Source organism: Condylostylus longicornis, unplaced genomic scaffold (genome assembly GCF_029603195.1).
Source record: "Condylostylus longicornis isolate FDR11 unplaced genomic scaffold, ASM2960319v2 ptg000004l, whole genome shotgun sequence".
In the NCBI taxonomy this organism is placed as follows: domain Eukaryota; kingdom Metazoa; phylum Arthropoda; class Insecta; order Diptera; family Dolichopodidae; genus Condylostylus; species Condylostylus longicornis.
This window is the reverse complement of record NW_026577973.1, coordinates 16,713,263-16,735,938: the sequence shown is the minus strand read 5'-3', so window position 1 is coordinate 16,735,938 and position 22,676 is coordinate 16,713,263. Positions and strand designations below refer to the sequence as shown.

Here is a 22,676-nt window from a genome sequence, read left to right as displayed (position 1 = left end):
AGTACCTTCAAATTGCTTTCTCAAAAATTTGAAGAGAATTTGTTTTAAAATCTGCAATTGCATATTTCTCTCCAAATTCAGGTTATAATAAGACAATATGACCCATATGATTTTTGTTCTAATAAATAAATTATTTTTAAAAATTGAAGGAGAGTCTTTGAATAACTCTTTTGAATGGCTTTAATTAAAATTGACCTACAATCATATCTGCTTTAAAGGAAAACTACTGCTCTTAAAGTTTTCAATTTGCAAGTTTCTAATTTTTTAAAATTGACGCTGCTTCTTAAATATTTTCGTTGCATTTTTCAAAATAGGAAATACTACAACCTTGTAAACAACTAGGCAATTAACTAATAATATAAAAAGAAAATTAATTTATCATTAAAATAGCTCCATGTTCTCAAGGTATTCCTTACTTATTTTCCACTTCCAATCCTTGTTTTATCACAAAATAAAATCACATAGCACATTTCTAATAAATAAAAACTATCGCCGTACTTTTGCAGAACTTTTATTGATTTTTTATGAACATTTCTAAAAAGTAAATATGAGAGTATCAGCTCCATCATTTAATTTTTAAAATATCAGTCTTTTAAATTTTAAAAAAAGAACACAACATTTTAAGCTTCAAGTTTTTTAAAGTGTTCTTTTAATCCATTTTCAGCTAAACATTTCCAATCGTGCCAAGCCCATTTTTCTAATGTATCATCTTCGTTTCGTTTTGTCAAACATTTGTTGATCACGGGTGTTGCTGCCTCTCCGAATTGTACAATTAAATCTTCCTTATGGAATCCTTCATGTTCACACCATAAATCTAATTTCAAACCGGTACATTTAACTGCATTATGAATTGCAACTTCATCAGGATATTCGTACTTTTTCATTGATTCTACTTGTTCTTCACTCAAATTCAATTCTTTCCAACAGTCTTCTCTAGCAGTTTTAATTTCAGCAGGAGTTTTTTGATGAAAGTGATGATGTGCTGAAATCTTATATAATATTTCGAATTAGTTGAGTAAAATTACAATTTTAAATTTTGAGTACTAGAATACTTACAACAGCAATAAATCCACAGAATAAAATAAATTTCATCATTTTTACTTCTTTGAAATTAATCACAATATTTTATTATACTATTTTAAAGTTGGAACCACCAAATTTGAATGAAGAGTTGTAAATTTTGAGTTCCTTTTATATACAAAATATGTAAAATTTTCTTAAGTATGGTATAGAGCATTTCTTCCAATTAGAGTACAGTTAATTTGATAAGATTAGAATATAATAGACTTTTGAGCTAAACAATAAAATTAAGAATTCAAAATGCATTGGTTTGGAATAGTTTAATGTAATCAAATATAAAGTTTTTATTCAAATATTTATTTTGATGTTTTTATTGTGTTTGTCCTTACCAACTCTGAGATTCCAGCAAAAAATGATTAAATATTTGATTAATAGTGTAAATGGGATTTTTAACAACTCTAAAGAAGAATTTTATTGGAAAAATTTGCATTTTACTCTGCTCTACATGTTGAAAGTTCTAAGCTTCATTCTACGCTTTTTGTTGATAAACTCAAAAAGAAAGTTCTGAGTTAAAAGTCGAAATAATTTCAATATTTTTTATGAAAAATTTAGCTATGATTTCTTGCATAATTGTTTTATTGTTATATAATTTTCATAGTTACGTAATTTTCTTACATCTTAATATTTTTTTTGTATGTTTACACTAAAGTGTTCAAATCCAAAATTTTCCATCTAGCACGGCTATTAAAAACCAAAATAATTGGAGCTTATTTAAATATATTTTTAAGTAGTCGAATTATGTGGGCATAAATTTCAACATAAAAATTTTTATTGGTATATTAAAACTGTTTGCATGTCACATAATTTTTCTGTGCTTTAGGTACAAACGAACGAATAACTTTATAATAGTTTTCATGTTTACTACATGTACATGTGTATACAAATTTTATTGATGGTTACTTACAGACAGGCAAGAATAATAGAAAATGAAATAAATTACTTGGTTAAATATACAGGGTGAACAGGGAAATTCTATGAATAAGATTAAAATTTCATTTAAGTGTTTTTGATAATAATTGTTTTCTGAAAATTTCCAAAATTACCAAAAAATTTTGAGCACGTCATTCTTAAATGTAAAATTGTTTTTTAAAAAAAAACATTTTCAATTATGAAATAGAATAATTTGGGTCTCTAAAATGTTACTTTTGTTTACATCTACTTGAATTAAAAACTGACATTTTTGATCTAGTAAAGTGCTTTTTTTATTAAGGGGGTATAGAAAAGAAACATAGGCAAACAATTTTGAAAAATCTTCACGGTTAAATTATACTGATAATTGATTTCGTAAAGCTATGTACTCTCAGTTTTGTGTTTTGATAAAGTCTACAAATATGATTGGATAAAGCGAGCCATGCATTTGAAAGTGAAGCTAATTAACGAAATTCTTGCGAAATTTTTAGAAATTTTTATAGTACAAAATTGTAAATAACGCATTTACGTGATTTATTCATAACCCTGTACAATTTTATGTTTACGGTTTCTTTGCCTCATGAATAAAGAATTTAATCTCAAAAAAGAAAAGCAAAAAACAAAAATGCATATTGATTAAAATAGTGGAAAATTTTTTTGGGAGAGAAGTTGATCAACCTTACAATTTATTAAAATAAGATAGTGCCCTTGAATGTGGAAGTTTTGATTTCATTCATCGACAATTATGTGATTTCTTAATACAAAAAGTTGTTTGAACTATTAAGATTATTTCAGCGTGAAATTTTGTTAAAAAACATTGTTAAAAAATAAAAGACTTCCTTTTTATAAAAAATTGTTAATTCTGAGCCAACTAACGGATATATTAAGGTTATTGAATACCTGTATTGAAGTAATTCAAAGAAACTATTAGGAAATTTGCTGCTTAGTTTATGTGAATGTCTCATAGAGGAAAATTGTACTTCTAAAATCTTTAATTATTGATTATTAAAAATTGAGTTATTAAATATTTAATTGGAGACTGTTAAAATAGTTCAAGCAAAAATTTGAAAGTATTTGCAAGTGATTTAGTTGTCGTAGATCAAAAAAATCATAGTGATCTTGTATTTCATATATGTCAATATTCTTAAAGGTTAGAATGATAAAATTATTTTTAATATCAGTGGAAAATAAACGCTTCATGTTCGAAGTATAATTCTATAGATAGATCAATGTTAGGTCAATGACAGTTACGACGTGGTAATTAGTTACAAGTGTTAAAGTTTTATGTTTATTCGAAATGAGTGTATTTGGGGAAAACTGATGATATTTTATAGAATTCACATATATATTTATGTTCATAACATTAAAACTCTTACAAATCTATTTTTAGAAACTCATCACAAGCTATACTTCTTGATTCTGTTTATAATATTTTTTTTAACTTAGAATTATGCTCTAATATGGTAAAGTTTATTAAAAATTTATGGCTGCAAATTCAAAATTTAAAAAATTTTTGAAATAAATTTTTGAAAACGTTAATTTTTTGATAGTAAAAAACTAGTTCAGCCATAGAGATATTAACAGTTTCTAAAAAAAAAACAAGTTTATCGGTGATATAGAACGTTTATTTGCAAAATTGCAATTTGTGTTATTAGAATTATGCTCACGGCGCAAATCTGATACTATTTTATATAATAGTCTGAGTATTTAACCAGTATATAACAATTTTATTGTACTCACTTAAGAATCGTTTAAAACTTTAAGTTAAAACAAGCTAAAAGTTGATTTTCAAAGTGATTTATCTGAGCCTAAAGCATAATAATTATTTTTTATACTTATAACGCATGTTGAAGCATTGTATTAAATAACATACTTAAAAAACCTTTATACCACTTGTTTGCAACAAAATTAATTTCATTATTTTACTGAGTTCTTTAGAAATATTTACAACCTTTCTTTAAATATAAAAAATCAATCTCTTCCAGTTCTTAAGGGATCATTTTCTAACTGTTCAGTCAGCATGATATTTTCTCATTTATCTTATAAAAGCAAATCACCTAGCCATTTTCGTAGTATTCAAATTCGTTTTTAAAGTGTTAATCAATAATAACCGTGTATATAGTTTACACTGATAGTTTTTGTAATTACACAAAAAACTTCTTTTTTAAGGGACGCTAGTAAGTACTAAACTTTTTAATTCAAAATAGCGCCACTCAAAAAAAAAAAAGAGTTCCATTATGTAATTACAAAAATTGTCTTCTGCATACACTGAAAAAATGGCCACTATTTTGGTAGCCAAAAAAGATAACTACAACTTTTTATTTAAATTTGTTAAAAAAATGACAAATTTAACAATATTTCTGCCTCCATATTGAGTACATATTTATTTTGTAGTGATATACAAAGCTGATTTGTGACATAAAATATAGCTGGACTTTGTACAACATTTTCAATTGATCTTGTGAGATTCTTCATGTGTATATGACAAACAACAAATTTCTAAAATTACTGAATAGCTAAATATTATGACTGTTCCCTCAAACAGAAAATATTCACTTACAAGTCTTACTGCAATGTTTTTTGTTTGTGCAGTAATAAAACATTGCTGAAATGGCTAAAATATATGCTGATAATTTGGTCATATATTTTTCTATACATAAAAACTTGAAAGAGAATGTTCAAGTCAACTTATATAATCTTGACTGTAATAAATAATTGCGAAAATAATAAAATTTTATGATGCATCGGCAATAATATATGATTCTGGGTAACTAACATTCTGGGTAACTAACGTTAAGATTACAATGCAGTAAAACATAGCAGAATATGTTTTTTTTTTCGCGCTATCCTGATTTCTCTAATTTTCATAAATAAAATAGCTATTACATGTATGTATATAATTTTAACCAAAGACAAGAAACATTACATAATAATTATGTATAATTTTTTTTGTTAGGTAATTTAGTTAAATTTCTTGAATATTTTTTTCCGGCGAACAGGAAATTTTTAAAGAGTGGCAATATTTACTTAATGTTGTTATTAGATTTTTTCTAATCTAATAAAATTATGGAGACATACTAGGCCTTAAATTAAAATTCTATACCCTTAATATAATTCTCCGATTTCCTTGAAAATCTGATAGATAACTTAATTTCATTAAGCATATTGGGAAATAATTTAGAATTTTAGATTATTTTGCATATTATTTTAGGTGTAATGATAGCAATAATTTGATTTGTCTTCAAAATTGTTCTACATTTTAGTAAATTTAATGACGAATGCAATTGAATTTTAGAATCAAAAACAAAATGTTGTTTCTTAAACCTTAATATGTTGAATCGTATTCGGTTTCATATAAAATTTTGGTATAAAAATTTAAAACATCTTCTCTATTTGATTCTGAAAGCGAAAATAAAAAACAGAAAAAATTATGGTACACAAATAATTTAAACCAAAAAGTCAACTTTGCGCCATTTCATATTTTGTATTTTGAAATTATTTTTTTAATACTAACTGAACTGATAAAATGTTATTGCAGAACCCTAATCTTTCTCACATTAATTGCTTTACATGATAACACTGAATAAAACAAGATTATATTGAAACCTACATTTAAGTTCATCTTCTCCACCTCAGTATACTTGTACAATAATAAAGAAAAAATATAAAAATTGATTAAAATGAAATTAAGTTCAACTTCTCATATAAGCAGATAAGTTTTTTAAATTTATATTTTTATTATTGAAAGCTAATGTATTTATAATTAAAAAACATACAGTCAAGACTATCAAGAGACTTTCAGTTGATATAAAAAGGAAAAATTGATTTCATATGATGACCATTTCATTTTCTAGGCTCTCATCGGAACGTGGTTTTTTTTCTTCAGAATTCTCGTTAATTAATTTTCGAACTGCATTATTAAAAATGATGAAACTGTTACTTTTAGTTTGTGCTATTTTCGCAGTTGTAAGTAAAAATTTCTAGATTGAATTATTTACATACATTTATAATATACATAATCAAAGTATATAAAACAATAATAAACAAATACAATTTCTTATAGACATCTGCAGATTTTACTCGCAAAAATGCAGCTGAAATTAAAGCAGCACGTGAAGCATGCTGGGATGAATTACATTTATCTGATAATTTTAGAGAATCAATGAAAAAATATGAATATCCTGATGATGCAGCTATTCATCAAGCTATTAAATGTACCGGTCTTAAATTAGGTGTTTGGTGTGAACATGAAGGTTACCATAGAACTGATTTAATTACACAATTCGGTGAAGATGCTGCTCCTATTTTTGATAAATGCCTTTCAAAAAGAACTGATTATGATTCTGTAGAGAAGTGGGCCTGGCATGATTGGAAATGTTTCGTTGATAACGGATTAAAAGATCATTATAAGAAGGTTGAAAACTAAATATCTAACAATATTAATAAATTAATGTTAAAAATCAAAACACCATTTTGTGCATCTCATTGCCATACAATTAATGTTATTTTAAAAATTAAGAAGTTGTTAAAAATAAATTATTATTAAAGTTTAAAAAATTTTTAGTTTTTGAAATATTCGGTTTTTGGAAAAAGTAATGTAACAATGAGAAGAATATTAGTAAAAATGAAAAATATTGTGCCTAAAAGACTCAGATTGAAATATTTCAAGGAATGCAAGGAAAATTATTATTTAAACTAAATAACAATATTGAAAGCTCTGAACTAGATAAGTATGTATAGAAATGTACACCTAGTAATTCTAGTTTGAGCTGAATTGGACTGATGTGAGTAATATGATTTTTACTGCTTTATGGAGCAAGGTTTTTTTTGTTTTTTAAAGTATATTTTAACAAAGGAGTTTAGTACAGGCAATTGTGTGCTTCTGAAATCTTACTTATCGAATTTATTCTGAATTTTTTTTCAGAATTCAAATTATTGTAGTATAATAAGTTAGCGGATGATTTACGTGTTCGGCGTCAGTGTTAAACGATATTTTCAAAAGACTTATTCAAACAAGATTATTTGAAAATCTTCACAATACTTCCTTGAAAATTAACGGGATTATTGGAATTTTTCGGTATTTCAGTTCTTGAAATAAAAATTGCAAAAGAAATAAAAATGCACCTTTAATATATTTCTGACTTTGTTAATTAAAATATGAATTTGATGTAATCTAGTGTTGTTTTTTGGTAAAGGAACTATACTATATTAATAAATAATAGTAACAAAGTTGACAAACAAGACAAATTACTCTATGTTCGATATACTACAAATGTTTTGGATTTTATTTCTTATAAAAAGAATGTTTTTATATAATGAGTATATACAAGGTGATTCTGAAAGTTATACAACAACAAATACCATTCTTTAGAAGATCGAAAATAGGTAAAACTTTTGTTTCGGACTGGGGGCCAAATCTCAAGGGTTTCCAAATTTCAGGGATATTAACGAATTTTGAGGAAATTTTTACCTATCCGAGTTTTTTTATTATAACTTCTGTGCTGAAAAAGATGGAAATTTCAAAAAAACAGTTTCAGTAAGGCTTAGTAAAGGACTTAAAATAGAAATGCTGCTTGATTCTGTATTTCAAGTACCTTCAGAATACCAAGCATTCGAACTTTAAAGAAAATAAAATTTTTCCCTTGATATTTTCAGTTTTTTCTAGCTAGATAATTTCGTAAAAAATTTTTTAAAACCTTGAAATTTTTTTATAGAATTTTGCCCAGCTGCTTTAATTTAAGCGCAAAAACCATTTCTATGTTAAGCTTTTAGGTGAGGATCTTAAGCGTTGTAATTGTCAACTATCATTTTATTTTTGATGACAAGAAACATTCTTATGAGCCGTTATTTTGTTAAAAAATCTGAAATTTAATGTTTTTATTAAAATTTATCAAATAACAATAAAATTGAGACGAAATTTTATACAAACTTTTAATTTGAAAAACAAAAATTGATTTTAAAAAATTTGAAATTTTTGAAAAGAAAAAGTAGAATTTTGTATTAGGAAAAAAAAAAATCTAGTAATCAAAAAATTTTTTTTCGAAACTTTTCTTGGTAAAAAAAATGATAGGTTTTTAATTTTCGCCAATTTTTGTAAGAAATGGTACCTATATGGTTTGAAATTTTTAAATGCACTTTTCTCACATTGGATGCAATTTAAAAATTTGAAAAAAATATTTTTGAAATCTACACATCATTTGGCATCTGGAAGTTATAAAAATTAACCAGCTGGAGTGAGTTTTTAAAGATATGCCATATAAATTTTGACATTTATTTTAATAGAAAAAAAATTTTTTTCCAATATTAAAATTTAATTTTTTTGTACAAAAGGGAGTATGTAAATGATATGGTAGGTACATTATGAAGTTAATAAATAATTAATAAACATTTTTGATGGAATTAATAAATTTTAAACAAATTTCTAGAAAAACTAAAATTGGTGTACGGTTGATTGCAACTAAGGAGGTGTTCCTGGAAAGCAATTGATTTAAAATATGCGATTGAATAAAAATAGATTTGAAAGAAGCAAAACCTAAATTTTTCCCGAATTAGGTGAATCTTAGGAAAATTTGGTGTTTGATTTGTGATATTTGTAAAATTTTTGGATATGGACAAGGTTTTTTCCAAATTTTTTGATAAAGGAATATTAAATTGAATTTAATTTTAATTTTATTAACATTTGGTTTGATTTAATTGAATTTGTGACTCACAAAATTTGTGGTTTTTATTCCGAAGGTACATAAAATACAGAATCAAGCATCATGTCTATTTTAAGCCCTTAACTAGTCCTTTCAGAAACTGCTTGTTTGAAGTTCTTATCTTTTTGAGAATGGAAGTTATAATCCAAAAACCTTGAATAAGTAAAAATTTCGTAAAAAATTCGTTAAAATCCCTGGTACTCGGAAACCCTTGAGAATTGGTACCCGGTCTGAAACAAAAGTTTTACCCATTTTCGATCTTCTAACCAATAGTATATGCTGTTGTAGAACTTTCTGAATCACTCTGAATACATACTTAAGTAGAAAGTATCACATTTTAGTAGAGGTACCACCGTACCAGTTCAGTTTTGAAAACATCACATTTGATACAACAGCATCACATTTTTCATTCTTGATATGAACTAAATTGTAATATCGCGTTCGTAAATTGGGTTCTGATGATTGTGATTGTCATATAGAACAAACAGTAACAAATGTTAAAATCTAAATTTTTGGAAAATATATGGTTTTTCAAGTTTTATGTACTTTTCTGGAACCATCTAAAATTAAAAAAGCTTCTGCAATAGGAATAAACATTTCAAACATCATATGCAATTCACAAGTGCACTAGACTAATTTAGTTGCTTCACTTCAATTTTTAATTCTCAAGTATAGAAAGTGGAAAAATAATGCAAATTCTGCATTGTATAATCTACTGTGTTTGGTCTCATGTTATTGTTCTTATAAATTGAAAGTTTACAATATTAACCTTTAAACTGAGATCGTGTTTTTAATTAACGCAATTCATATCTGGGCTCATTTTTAGCCTCGAATTAAAAATACCTACTTTTTCAAAATAAATTCTTTTCAGCATCTTCGAGCGCAATTTTAAGGAAATCATACCACTAAAAACAGGTTAATTTTTCTGCAAATTTTAGGAAATTCGCTAAATTTCGATATCCGTTCCCAATTCCCCGTCCTCATCATAGAAGTTAATCATATCATCATTAAATCTATTTCCAATTACGTTTTTGGTATGTTCTTAATTTCAATTTAATTAAGAACTACACAAAAGTCGAAAATAAAAAGAATAATTAATTTTAAAGTAATCGAACAAACAATTTTCAAGCGGGTTTTTAACTTTACAGTTAAGTGATAAAATTAAACTTGATTTTAGAGGAATCCTTGAACCTTATTTTCTGATGATCAGTGATCATAATACATACGGGTGACGATTAAAAGTAAAATTCGTAATCAAAAAGCCAATTAAATTTAGTTTTTTGTTATGTTTTTATTTTTATTTAATAAATTTTTTAGTGTTCGAGAATAGCGGTTTTGTATTCTTCGGTGATTAAACCTTCCTTGACTAAACATTTCCAATCACTTAAAGCCCAATGTCCAAGTGTCCAGTCGGGATGATCTTTCTTGAATGTGATACATTTATTTATTATGTCAATTTTGTCATTTCCAAATTGTTTTTCCAAATGTTCGTCAATGTAACCTTCAGTATCAACAAAATATTGCAATTCTACGGCAACACAATGAACATAATTCTCTACAATTTCTTCCTCTGGATATTCGAATTTTTTGAAGAGTTCACGAGTTTCAGCAGGAACTGGGAATTTTTCAATGCAATCAGCACGTGCTTCTTTAAGTTGTTCTACTGTTCTTTTTACATAGCCGTGGAGACGTGCGGATGCCTAAAAGTTAAAACAGTTTGCATTTAACCGAATTTTATTTAAAATTTTTAGTTTTATCAAATTTTTCCAATTAATTATGAAGAAGACTTACAATTCCAACAAATAACAAAAAGATAATGCAATATTTCATTTTTGAAATGAGATTCTTTAGATTTTGCGTAAAAGAAATATTAAGTCTGAAAGGTACTCAATACACTAAATTCAAATTGAAAATTTTAGTTCTTTTATAGTAAAATTTTGGTATTAATCCTGTGTTTTTTTATTCGAGTGGGTTTAGATCTTGATAAAACAAAACTATCAACACCTCACACTTTCTTGTTTTCACTAATGTGTTAGTGATAGTTATCAAAATATTTTTGCGAGATGCCATTTTTTTATTGCTACACGCATGTGTGTGTACATATGCGTGTATGATTACAAAATTGATTGTTTTAGGCAAACTGAAAAAAAACTAATTAAAAAATCTTTCAAATTTGGGGCTTTTATTTTTAAATATAAATAAAATTACCTCCAAAACTCTCTATTTCACTTTTCGTAGATATTTGCGAAAAAGTAAGAAAAATTAAGAATCCATTTATAAAAATTTTGGTTAAACTTTTAAATTTAGATTTGAAAATTCAATAAATTTTTCAAAAAACTTCCAAATTAATTTTTCTATGAAAATTACTTTCTATTGAAAACTCAAAATGAAACCAAAACCAAAAAACAATAATCGCCATTTTCAAAAAAAAAATTTGCATATTCGCAAAAATATTTTGATAACTATATCACTAATATATTAGTGAAAGCAAGAAAGTGTGAGGTGTTGATAGTTTTGTTTTATCAAGATCTAAGCCCACTCGAATAAAAAAAATAAAAAAACACAGGATTAATACCAAAATTTTACTATAAAAGAACTAAAATTTTCTATTTGAATTTAGTGTATTGAGTACCTTTCAGACTTAATATTTCTTTTACACAAAATCTAAAGAATCTCATTTCAAAAATGAAATATTGCATTATCTTTTTGTTATTTGTTGGAATTGTAAGTTTTCTTCACAATTATTTTGAAAAATTTGAGAAAACTAAAAATTTTAAATAAAATTCGGTTAAATGCAAACTGTTTTAACTTTTAGGCATCCGCACGTCTCCACGGCTATGTAAAAAGAACAGTAGAACAACTTAAAGAAGCACGTGCTGATTGCATTGAAAAATTCCCAGTTCCTGCTGAAACTCGTGAACTCTTCAAAAAATTCGAATATCCAGAGGAAGAAATTGTAGAAAATTATGTTCATTGTGTTGCCGTAGAATTGCAATATTTTGTTGATACTGAAGGTTACATTGACGAACATTTGGAAAAACAATTTGGAAATGACAAAATTGACATAATAAATAAATGTATCACATTCAAGAAAGATCATCCCGACTGGACACTTGGACATTGGGCTTTAAGTGATTGGAAATGTTTAGTCAAGGAAGGTTTAATCACCGAAGAATACAAAACCGCCATTCTCGAACACTAAAAAATTTATTAAATAAAAATAATTACATAACAAAAAACTAAATTTAATTGGCTTTTTGATTACAAATTTTACTTTTAACCGCCATCCGAATTGATTAGAGTTCAGCTTTTTTTTCAATAGATAATTTTCGTATATTTGACATAAAGAAAAACAAATTTTGTTGGTTGGCTGATCAGATACTATTGAATAGCAGTATCTGTCGAGATCAATGTCAAGTTCATTGATCATGTTTAACACTCGAACTTCGGCAAGGTTAAACTAACTCGACCAGAATAATCTTTATAATAATGCATGCGTTTAAGACCATAACACGCTCAGAGCTTTAAAAACGTAATGCCAAACTTATATACGTATACGAACTATCAATTTATAATAATAATATCTATAAATTTAAAAATAGAAAAACAAACAATCAACGTCTAAATACAATTAAGTACATATGCATATCTTAAATAAGACAACATGAATATAGTCTGAGATTTAAGTGTCTTGGAGAATATGGTGAAATTACTAATAAGTGAAACAAATTAACTAAACATTATGTTCGTTAGAATAACATACAATACATACCGAGTTCTTCAATTTCACAATTTGTTTTATTTATTTTTGTGTTAACCTGTGTTTTTAATGGTTTGATTTGCTTAAAATTGCACTCGAAGATGCTGAAAAGAATTTATTTTGAAAAAGTAGGTATTTTTGATCCGAGGCTAAAAATGAACCCAGCTATGAATTGCGCGAGTTAAAAACACGATATTAGTTTTAATGGGTATAATATTATGAACTTTAAATTTATAATATAGCAGTAAATTTATAAGGACAGTAAATATAAGGACAGTATAAGGACCAAGTACAATATATAATTATACAATGCAAAATTTGCATTATTTTTCCGCTTTCTATTCTAAAGATTTAAAAATTGAAGTGAAAAAATTAATAAAGCTGAAAAGAATTAGTGCGCTTGTGAATTCCATATGATGTTTAAAATGTTTATTCCAACTGGAGAAGTATTTTTCATTTTAAATTCTCACAGAAAAGTACACAAACTTGAAAAATCTTTTATATCCTAAAAACGCTTCTTTCCGTTTATGTTAAATTATCGTAAACGCGATATAACAATTTGTTTTATATTATAAAATTTTTCAAATTTTTCTTTTCAAATTAATGCAAGTTTTAACCTGACCATTGGTGCAGTGGTTATGGCACCGGGCCATTAACCGAAAGGTCTCGAGTTCCAACTCCGGTTAGGTCACTATAAAAGTTATGTTCTATATTATAGCTTTAATATACAGTACTTATAAAAATAACAAATATGTATACAGGTAATTTTCATTTATTCATAATACTCAATATTAAAGCGAAGAATAATCAACAGTAAATATCAATAAACTTAAGTATTTAATATAAAGAAAAAACTAGTCACCTACCTAGTTTAAAACTCTGTGACGCAATGAAACGGTGCATGACTGTCTATGATGTCATGCACATAGGACTCCTCCTAGGAGAGAAAAAGGAAAAAAATGCAAGTTTAGTCCTCTAGTACTAATTGTTTTACCTAATGCCATATATGTATGTTAATACATTATATTAATATGCAGGCCACCAAAACCAAACTAAAATTATTTTTCAAAGTATGCCGAAGCACAATAATTTACAAAAACAATGCTTCATGTTTTCCGAATTATTCCGATTGAAATATTTTTATTTTTATATAGAATTTATTTATTACAGGGTTTTTGAGTTGGGTATTGATAAATTTGATAGTTTTTGAATATGAATTTAAATCACTCTTTCTCAATATATTAATATTTTCTGTGCATAAGAAGGTCTCATTGGGTGACAACCCGCACATGCATTAAAAACATGTTCAGTTGTTAACAAAAAATTTTTAATACATCGGCAAGTAGGAGGATTTCCTGGAGGTAGTTTAAAAATAAAACTGTGTGTAAATTTGCCATGTCCGATGCGAAGTCTGTTTACCGTACTTCAGTTTTTTCGTGACAACAAATTGATTCAGTCCATTCCAATCCTTGTTTTTCTCGTAATATTTTGAATTAAAAACTTTGTGTCATTTTGATAAATTTTAAATTCTGAATCGGCAATTTTTAGCTAATTTATTTAAGCTGCTTTATTTCCTTTAATGTAACAATGTCGTGGTATTCCAAGAAAGGCTACGTTATTTGCTTTTTCTTGCAAAATATCTCTGTTTTTGCAAGAAAAGACAAATTTTTAAGACTGTGGGGTGAGTTAGGTATTAATTTTTTAAAATTGTAAGATTGCTAAGTGAACCGCTGCATACAACAAAATTTTAAAAGAAAAATGTAAATTTAAGTGTGTTATAGGTTTGAAAATAGCATATAATTTCACTGAGAAAACAGAAATTTTTTATCTCGTTTTTTCTGTTAATAGTTTATTTCGTTAGAAAATTTTTTTCTAACTTCATTACCTCGCAAGTTATCGCAACTACAAATTTGTAAAATTTGCATTTTCAACGCTTTACATTTCTGAAACTGCAAGCTTTTCCGTTATCTATAAATGCAGAAAACTAACAATAAATGCTGTGCCATGCCATTAAAAAATATAATTATTTTTCTTAACTCACGTAATTAACGCTCAAGTTCAAATATTTTGTTAAAGCCTCTATAATTTTTTTTGCTTTATTTTAAAGATTGTAAACATTGATCATCCTAGATGTATGCAATCTTTAAAATATATTCGTATATGAATAAAAATAGTTTTATTTAGTTCAAAATCTTGTAACCAACATTCGCCAAGCTAGAAAAAAATTTTTGCATTCGGTTATGTACGGACCACATCAGATGTTTTACAACTTGCACTTATGATGAAGATTAATTGTCCTTTTTAATAATTATACTAAACTGCTAATTTTATTTTTGCATAAAATAGGCTTTCTGTATTTTGCTTTACAGAATCTGAAGGAAATATTAAGAAGGTAATAAATTTTCAATAATAGTTTAAGAGTTAGTTTTTTGATAGAACTATTTTCAACATTCAAAAATTGCATTGGTAATGATAGCTAATGTCTATATGTCAGATTTTTTTTTCGTTTGTTCGAATTTGATATATGAGTATGTATGTAAATTTTAAAATTTCCAATCAAAAAATTATATTTCATACAATTATTTACTATGAACTAAATTTTTTAAAGTTCAAAATTTTATTTTTTTTATTTAATAAAATTTTTTGACGCGAAAGGTCAAGGTCATGAGTCATGAGTCAAAATAAACCAGATATGTTGAATTTCTTTATTTCGAAGAAAACTATTTTATTTGAGAACGATGAAAGTATTAAAAGAATTTAGGACTAAAATAACTATATAATATGTACATATATATGTACTTGTTTTCCTCTATACTTTTTATAAAAATGTAATGTGAAATTCGGAATTAAATATTTTAGTGTTTCTTACCAACAGCGTTGCATACAATAAGGGGGGTTATGTGATGGCACCAAATTTTCCATGGCAGGAAAGTGAAAATTAACAAGATGTCGGTCTGTCTGTCTGTCGGTCAGTCACCTCTCTGTCGGTCAGTTTTTTTGTTTGTCGGTCAATTTGTCTGTTTTTCCGTTAGTCTGTATGTGTACGCGTGTATTTAGGATACGGCTGAACTGATTTCGATTTCGACGAAATTCAATATGTCAATTTATTTTGTCAATGTCCGCGAATTGATCAACTTTTGGAATATGTCAGGCCTTAGAAACTAGACCTTTTTGCGATGATTTTGGGATATATAAGGCACTTTTGGGACTTTAGGATATACAAGGAATATAAGGAGCTGCACTTTTTTGCGGGCTAATTTTAGATTTTTGCCAATATAAAGAGAAATAACTAATCATTTTTTTTTTGAAATTTAATATTTAAATTTGGGGTGTCAAAACAATGAACATATAAATTTTTTGGAACAATCAAGGTTCGGGAACCGAACTAGGGGCCAAATTTACATTTTTTATCATATCTATGGAATTAATAGATGGCATTTCTTGAAATTTGATATTTGAGTTCTGGTTTTTACCGAAACTAATAGGAGAGCATTTCGGAGAATGGCACAAAGCGAAACTCTACTAAGAGCGTAATTTACATTTTTCTAGGAATGTTAACTAAAAGTTTACTAACGCCCTAAAAATTTGAAAGAAGTATTTAACAGGCATTTTGAATATACAGTAATACCCCGTGTTACGTACGCTCGTTTTACGTACCCTCGCTATTACGTACATCTCATTTTTGTCCCCAATGCCCATTATACGTACAATGATTCACACTTACGTACAAGTACATTTTTTCTGGTTTTGAAATTTATGGAAAAAAAAATTATGTATACTAAATTGAGAATGTACACTTGTAACAACGTGTTTTTGTATGTGTGTACATTATTTCTATGAAACCTAAATTGTGTTATGAGTGAATGCATGTAGAAACAAGTCAAAACAAAATCTATGTAAAGTGGAATAAGAACAAAACAAAAACGAAACTTTTGTATTAAGAATTATTTTTTCTATTTTTATTTATGTATAGTTTTTTTCTTTGAACAATAATTCTATGAAATATTAACTTGCACAGTAAGTAGAAATACGTTTATTTTCCTCCTACCGTCCCTTCCCCTTTTTATTCTGTTTAAATACTTTTCGTTATCAACATTCCTTCCTCTTTGGGAATGATGGCAGTATTAAAGGGAGGTAACTTGGACTGGTCTGGCGGCATTCTCAAACATTCCTCTCCCGGGGCTAATCCAAGTTCCAGTGTTCTGAGCTTTCGCGTAACAATTACAATATTATTTATATTTAAATTATGTATTGATGTATTTTGAAGTTTATGTTTTATATTTCAGTTTTGTTTGATATTTATATATGTATGTATATGAATTTGTTTTTTGTTTTGTTTTTTTAATACACGTTAAGTGTTAAATATAGTATAAAAACGTATGAAATAAAAGTATAAAACTGCATACATAATATCCCTCTTTTTCTTTTTATTTATATATTTATTGTTTTAGTTTGTTTCAAACATATTATTCATCAATAAAGTAGTAGATTCATTCTACGTACATTTTTGTTTTACGTACACGCTCCGGTCCCAAAGGGTACGTAAGTGCGGGGTATTACTGTATTCTGTAACACTTTCACTTAACTACACAATACATATTGCGGTCGGTTATGTGCTGATCACATCAGATTTTTTTTTGTGATTCACTTGAGTCGATAAGTGATTATTTTGTTAAATTATAAGATTTTAGAATAATTGTTGATAAAAACATTTTGTATGTATATTATGTGTCACATCTTTCAGTAAAGATTTTGAATTTTTGTATTTGTTTTTCAATTTCAAAAAAAAATTGTGCAAAAAAATAGAATCGGTTTTTATTAAAAATAGAATCACTTTCTTGTTGATTAGATACAAATTATATAAGGATTTAATTCACCTACTCATAGTTACTCGATCGATAACCTACAACATTAACATATGCACACGCGTGTTCATTTTTTTTACAATAGTAAAACATACATAATTATGTAAATATTTTTACACATTATAGGCTTATTTTTAATATTACAAACAAGAAAAAAAAATTTTAACTGATAATAGTTCATATGATCGTTAAATTTAAGTATAAAAGGGTCTTAAAAATAAAATAAGAAACTAGTTGATTAGATACCTTTGTGACATACTTTTGGTCAAAAACATAATCGCTTTGCTTTAAATATGAAATACTGTGTAGTAATTTGCCTTCTGATAGGAACCGTAAGTAATGTAGTAAAATTTATTGCTATAGCAAAATAAATACATGCATTGAAAAACTGCTTAACTCCAATTCAAAATTGTTTTTAAATTTTTTTAACATTAAATTCTTTTAAAATTTCTTCTTCTTAGGTATTTGGTCGTTATCATGATTTTGAAAAGAAGAGTATTGAAGAAATAAAGCAAGGAAGAGCTGAATGTTTTGAAAAATTCCCTGTTCCAAAAGAAACACGTGAACTATTTAAGAAGTTTGAATATCCTGATGATGAAATTGTACAGAATTATGTCCACTGTGTTGCTGTGAAATTATATTACTTTGTCGACGTTGAAGGTTATATTGATGAACATTTGGAAATACAATTTGGAGCTGACAAGACCCCAATAATAAACAAATGTATTACATTCAAGAAAGATCACCCTGATTGGACACTTGGACAATGGGCTTTAAGTGATTGGAAATGTCTAGTTAAAGAAGGTTTAATCACCGAAGAATACAAGAACATTGATAATTGAGATTAAAAAATTTATGAAAAAATAAAATACGCTTTCACAGTTAAATTTTATAAACCTCTTTTTATTTAAACGGATTGAACAAGAATCAACTTATTAGTTCAATATGTAATTTAAGTTAAGAATAAAATTCATCTTGGAAAGGATTTTTAACGCACAAGAACAAGAAGTAAATTGTGTAGACCCCGTAGTACACCCTCTAGAGTTTTGTCAGAATTTTTTTTTGTAATTTTCAAAAGAAAATTGTAACCATTTTGAATTTAAGAAAACTAGAATCGTTAAAAAACATTGAACATAAATAAACATAAAGTTTATTTTACACACTCGGCTGTTTTCGGGAGATAGAATTGCTTAGGTAATTAAAATGAGTTTTCAAATTTTAGTTTTTTTATTTAAAAGTAAAGATTTTGTATTTAAAATTTATTTTTGTTGAAGAGTTGGTTAAATTTGCCTTGCTCGTAAACTATGAAGCCAATGGCACAGGGTCACTATTTCGATAAACCATAATAGTATACTGTTTTAATGCGTCTAATAACAACTGCGTGAAAGCTTACGACAATATGAATTTTCAACAAATTTAGTAACAGAGTCAATATTCTACCTTTTTTAGAAATTTTGTCAACTTTTATTATGCTTCTAAGAAAACATTTGTATGCAGACATCACAGAATTGATTTTTCTCTAGCTATTCTCGCTCTTTACCGCCCGGATTGTGTATGTATAATGAGGTAGGTTATGTAATAGCAACAAATTTTGCATATCAAGTTTTCGGTGGGTACGCACTTCTTCATGGTAGGAAAGTGTAAATAAACTATTTTTAGAACTGATTTTGATGAAATTTTTTATATAAGTTTATTTCAACTATGGCACGATCAACTTTTGGGATATATAAGGTCTCGGGAACAGCACTTTTTAGCCGGCCTGTTTTACATTTTTGATCATTATGAAGAAAATATTCAACAGATTTGCTTGAAATTTCATATGTAAGCCTAATTCGAGCGAGCTCGGAAACTCCTAACTTTTGGAAGAAATCAGCAACTGGACGTTTACTATGGCCAAATATACATGTTTGCGTATATAGAGAGAAGTAATCGACCGATTTCGTTGAAATCTAATATTTAAATTCGACTTAAATTTAAAATAAAACAATTAATCAATAAATTTTTTTGGAAAGATCAAGACTCGGAAACCAAATCGGGGCAGATTTTACATTTTTTACCGTATCTATGGAACGAATTGATGGAATTTCTTGAAATTTATTATTTAGGTTTTGGTTGTTACCGGAAGTTACTAAGGAACTTTTCGTATAATTCGGACGGCACGAAATGAAACTCTACTAATAAACAAATTCAATTTTCTATATAAGTAAAAGCTTATTAGTGTCTTTAAAATTGTAAAGAACTGTTTAAAACGCATTTTCGTTATCTTCTGGAATACCTTGACTAATCTAGACAATATACATTGCGGTCGGTTATGTGCTGACCACATTAGATTTATTGTAGTTGCACACCATTATAATGATAATATACTAAAGATTGAGATATGAGATTTGATTCTGAGATTGTCAGAACGCTGAAAATATTTACATTTAAACAACAATGAAATTTGGAATCTTTTAAACGAAGTAGTACTTTGAAAGTACAAAAAATTTCAAACCTCAATGCTATTATTAATAGATTTTTAATTTTTTCGTGAAATTTTTTAAATTCCTTTTATAAAATGGAAAATTAAGAGAAAAATGTGAGAGAATTTCTTTAATATATAATAAAAAGGATGAAAATGATACTGCATTGGACTTTTTAACATTATTTCGCGTTTCGATTTTACTTAAAGAAAAACATTTTGTTTATATCATCGCACAAAATCTATTACTTTAAGTAATGCGTCTTGTAGAGAATATGGGTGTATGTATCATGACCATGCCATAGTTAAAATATCGTGAGTATTTAATTTCAATATTTTTTTATACCCTTTAAAACGTATGTAAGAAGGGTATTATAAATTTCCCGTTCTTTTTATATCACCGAGTTATAGGCACTTATGTTTTGAATTCGTATAAGCAGTAAATTATAAAATAATTGTGTAAAGTTCACTAAATTTTCCGAGATTGTATATACATATCAATAAATGAAAAAGCTCTTTTTAAAGTGAATGTGATCAAATGAGCGGTTCAATCCGGGTAGTGTATGACAATATAACGAAAAAGTTATTTAGCTACACATGAAAAACTATTGAAACGACAATTATTTTCTGTAAAAGTTGTTAAGATTATATGTGTCCTTACGATATCTTCCATACAATTTCTCAAGCTCCTTGCACATATCTCAGAAACTATAGACGTAACAGTATTGAAAAGATTTAGTATCAGTTTGATTGAAGCTTTAACAAATATTGATTGAATAACGATTGAAAATATTTAGATAGTAATAAGTAATCATCACTTATGACAAAAGTCGTTGAAATTTTCTGAACATTACTCTATTTTAAACCCAGTCCTGTCTAAGAAACTGTTAAACTGCTAAGAGTATGGTAATTTGGCCATTTTTATAAGTGAAATTTATTTAGATTGTATGGGTGTTAAGATTTTGGTGAGGCTATAATGCAAAAGCTGAGTACGAAATATAAAAATAACAAAGTCATTGTGTCAAAGTAAAGGATATTGGCAAATTAAAAAATATCATAACCTCTAACTTGCATTTATCATACAAGTACAACAGAGTTGACACGGTCGATCTACCTACTGTCTTTCTTAATTACTTAAAAATCTTTTGTGTCAAATACAAAAATTTCAATTTAAATAATCGAAATAAAATTGGAAAGGAAATAATATTTAACTTTTTTATTTTTAATTAATTTTTAATGATCGATAACAGTGTTTTTGTATTCTTCAGTGATCAAACCTTCTTTAACTAAACATTTCCAATCACTTAAAGCCCAATGTCCAAGTGTCCAGTCGGGATGATCTTTCTTGAATGTGATACATTTGTTTATTATTGGGGTCTTGTCAGTTCCAAATTGTGTTTCCAAATGTTCATCAATGTAACCTTCAGGTTCAACAAAATATTGTAATTCTGCTGCAACGCAATGAACGTATTTCTCTACAATTTCTTCATCAGGATATTCAAATCTTTTGAAGAGTTCACGGGTTTCTTTTGGAACAGGGAATTTTTCCAAGCAGTCAGCACGTACTTGTTTAAGTTCTTCGGGTGTTTTTTTCACCCAGCCATGAGGACGTGCAGATGCCTTAAAGTTGACAAAAGGTATACAATATACGATGCATATTATTTACAAATAAAATAAGTAAAGAAAAAACTTACAATTCCAATAAACAAACAAAAGATAATGCAATATTTCATTTTTTAGTTTTTTCTAAAATATATTTAAGAAAAATTTAGTTCGAAAGGTTCCTATCACACTAAATTCAATTATAAATTTTGAGCCTTTTATAGCAAAATTTTAGTTTATTTAATAATTAATACTCTTTTTCAAATTCAAATGGGTTCAAATACAAAATTCAAATATGTATTACAATGTGTATGGACGTGCGTATGTATACGTGAGTATAAGAGCAAAAAACTAATAAAAAACTCTTAACTAGTATTAAAATAATTGCTAAATCTGTAATGTTTGGTAGTAGGTTATCAAGTTCGTTTTTATGTTACTTTATTTTATGCTTTGGTTTGGTTTTTAATGCTTTGGTTTTCAATGCTTTATTCGTAATATTTTTGTTTCCGAATAAATATGAAATGTTTTCAATCATCCACATTCGTAAAGTAATTGTTTTCGTAGTTGTATAAAAAAGTGACAGAAATTTGAATTAAACTTTATTTCAGCAATTAAAATTTTAAGAAGTTGTAAATGGTTTTATTTTATTCCATCTTTTGAGCTGTAAGAGATAAACTTAGTTAAAGCTTGCGCAACGGGAAAATGTAATAAAGTTGGGTCAAACCAATGGTTTGTATAGTAGCACTTTTCTTTTAAAAACAATCTATGTATACTTACTACACTATTACAATTATTTTCGTTCATATACAAAACTACTTCTAGGATATCATATACTTAAGATGAACCTACACTTGTGCAGCCTTTGAAATAAGGCAAAAATTAATATAAAGTGGGGTTAACATAATGCTTGATTTTAAGGGTTAATTGTGTGATCTAAGCAAAATAATTACTTCAAGAACTTTGAAAAACTAATTTTATATAACGGTAAATTTGGACAACCATTTTGTGTTTTTAAAGTTTAACTATAGTATTCCGCGATAGGAGAAACAAGCCACTACCCTTCTGCCCTTCTACTCTTTTTTCTCTTCTACCTTTTGCAAAATTTGAAAAATGCTTATGGCTTCACTGTAATAAAGAGTTAAAAAAATCCGTTTTTAGGGTTTTAGGGCGGTATAACTTTTAGAGGGGGGAGATAGGTAAAAATTTTGTTCTACAGAAATAACTTTCTGATAAAGATCTATGTACATATAAAATTTCAGGTTTCTATCTTCAAGGGTGTAGAAGTTTTATAAACACGTTCA

At 27.1% G+C, this 22,676-nt stretch overlaps 6 protein-coding genes across 6 annotated transcripts; 3 read left to right on the top strand and 3 right to left on the bottom strand.

The window, feature by feature from the left end:
* Window positions 1-509: 509 nt before the first annotated feature.
* On the bottom strand, window positions 510-1,191 carry LOC129611816 (uncharacterized). Its single transcript, XM_055525185.1, has 2 exons — window positions 1,057-1,191; window positions 510-989 (listed from the first exon to the last, which is right to left on the bottom strand). Exons 1-2 carry the CDS (start codon window positions 1,093-1,095, stop codon window positions 621-623), a joined length of 408 nt encoding a protein of 135 aa, XP_055381160.1. The 5' UTR covers window positions 1,096-1,191; the 3' UTR covers window positions 510-620.
* Window positions 1,192-5,794: 4,603 nt separating this feature from the next.
* Window positions 5,795-6,562, top strand: LOC129611963 (general odorant-binding protein 99b-like). The gene is made up of 2 exons (XM_055525397.1): window positions 5,795-5,955; window positions 6,053-6,562. The coding sequence occupies exons 1-2, from the start codon at window positions 5,821-5,823 to the stop codon at window positions 6,413-6,415; spliced, it is 498 nt and encodes a 165-aa protein (XP_055381372.1). The 5' UTR covers window positions 5,795-5,820; the 3' UTR covers window positions 6,416-6,562.
* Window positions 6,563-10,000: 3,438 nt separating this feature from the next.
* Window positions 10,001-10,563, bottom strand: LOC129613564 (general odorant-binding protein 99a-like). The gene is made up of 2 exons (XM_055527688.1): window positions 10,479-10,563; window positions 10,001-10,387 (listed from the first exon to the last, which is right to left on the bottom strand). Exons 1-2 carry the CDS (start codon window positions 10,515-10,517, stop codon window positions 10,001-10,003), a joined length of 426 nt encoding a protein of 141 aa, XP_055383663.1. The 5' UTR covers window positions 10,518-10,563.
* Window positions 10,564-11,372: 809 nt separating this feature from the next.
* LOC129613557 (general odorant-binding protein 99a-like) lies at window positions 11,373-11,889 on the top strand. Its single transcript, XM_055527675.1, has 2 exons — window positions 11,373-11,411; window positions 11,503-11,889. The coding sequence occupies exons 1-2, from the start codon at window positions 11,373-11,375 to the stop codon at window positions 11,887-11,889; spliced, it is 426 nt and encodes a 141-aa protein (XP_055383650.1).
* A 5,662-nt stretch (window positions 11,890-17,551) lies between these two features.
* On the top strand, window positions 17,552-18,193 carry LOC129612362 (general odorant-binding protein 99b-like). Its single transcript, XM_055525921.1, has 2 exons — window positions 17,552-17,644; window positions 17,774-18,193. The coding sequence occupies exons 1-2, from the start codon at window positions 17,606-17,608 to the stop codon at window positions 18,152-18,154; spliced, it is 420 nt and encodes a 139-aa protein (XP_055381896.1). The 5' UTR covers window positions 17,552-17,605; the 3' UTR covers window positions 18,155-18,193.
* A 2,813-nt stretch (window positions 18,194-21,006) lies between these two features.
* Window positions 21,007-21,552, bottom strand: LOC129613522 (general odorant-binding protein 99b-like). Its single transcript, XM_055527632.1, has 2 exons — window positions 21,468-21,552; window positions 21,007-21,393 (listed from the first exon to the last, which is right to left on the bottom strand). The coding sequence occupies exons 1-2, from the start codon at window positions 21,504-21,506 to the stop codon at window positions 21,007-21,009; spliced, it is 426 nt and encodes a 141-aa protein (XP_055383607.1). The 5' UTR covers window positions 21,507-21,552.
* Between the last annotated feature and the right edge of the window lie 1,124 nt (window positions 21,553-22,676).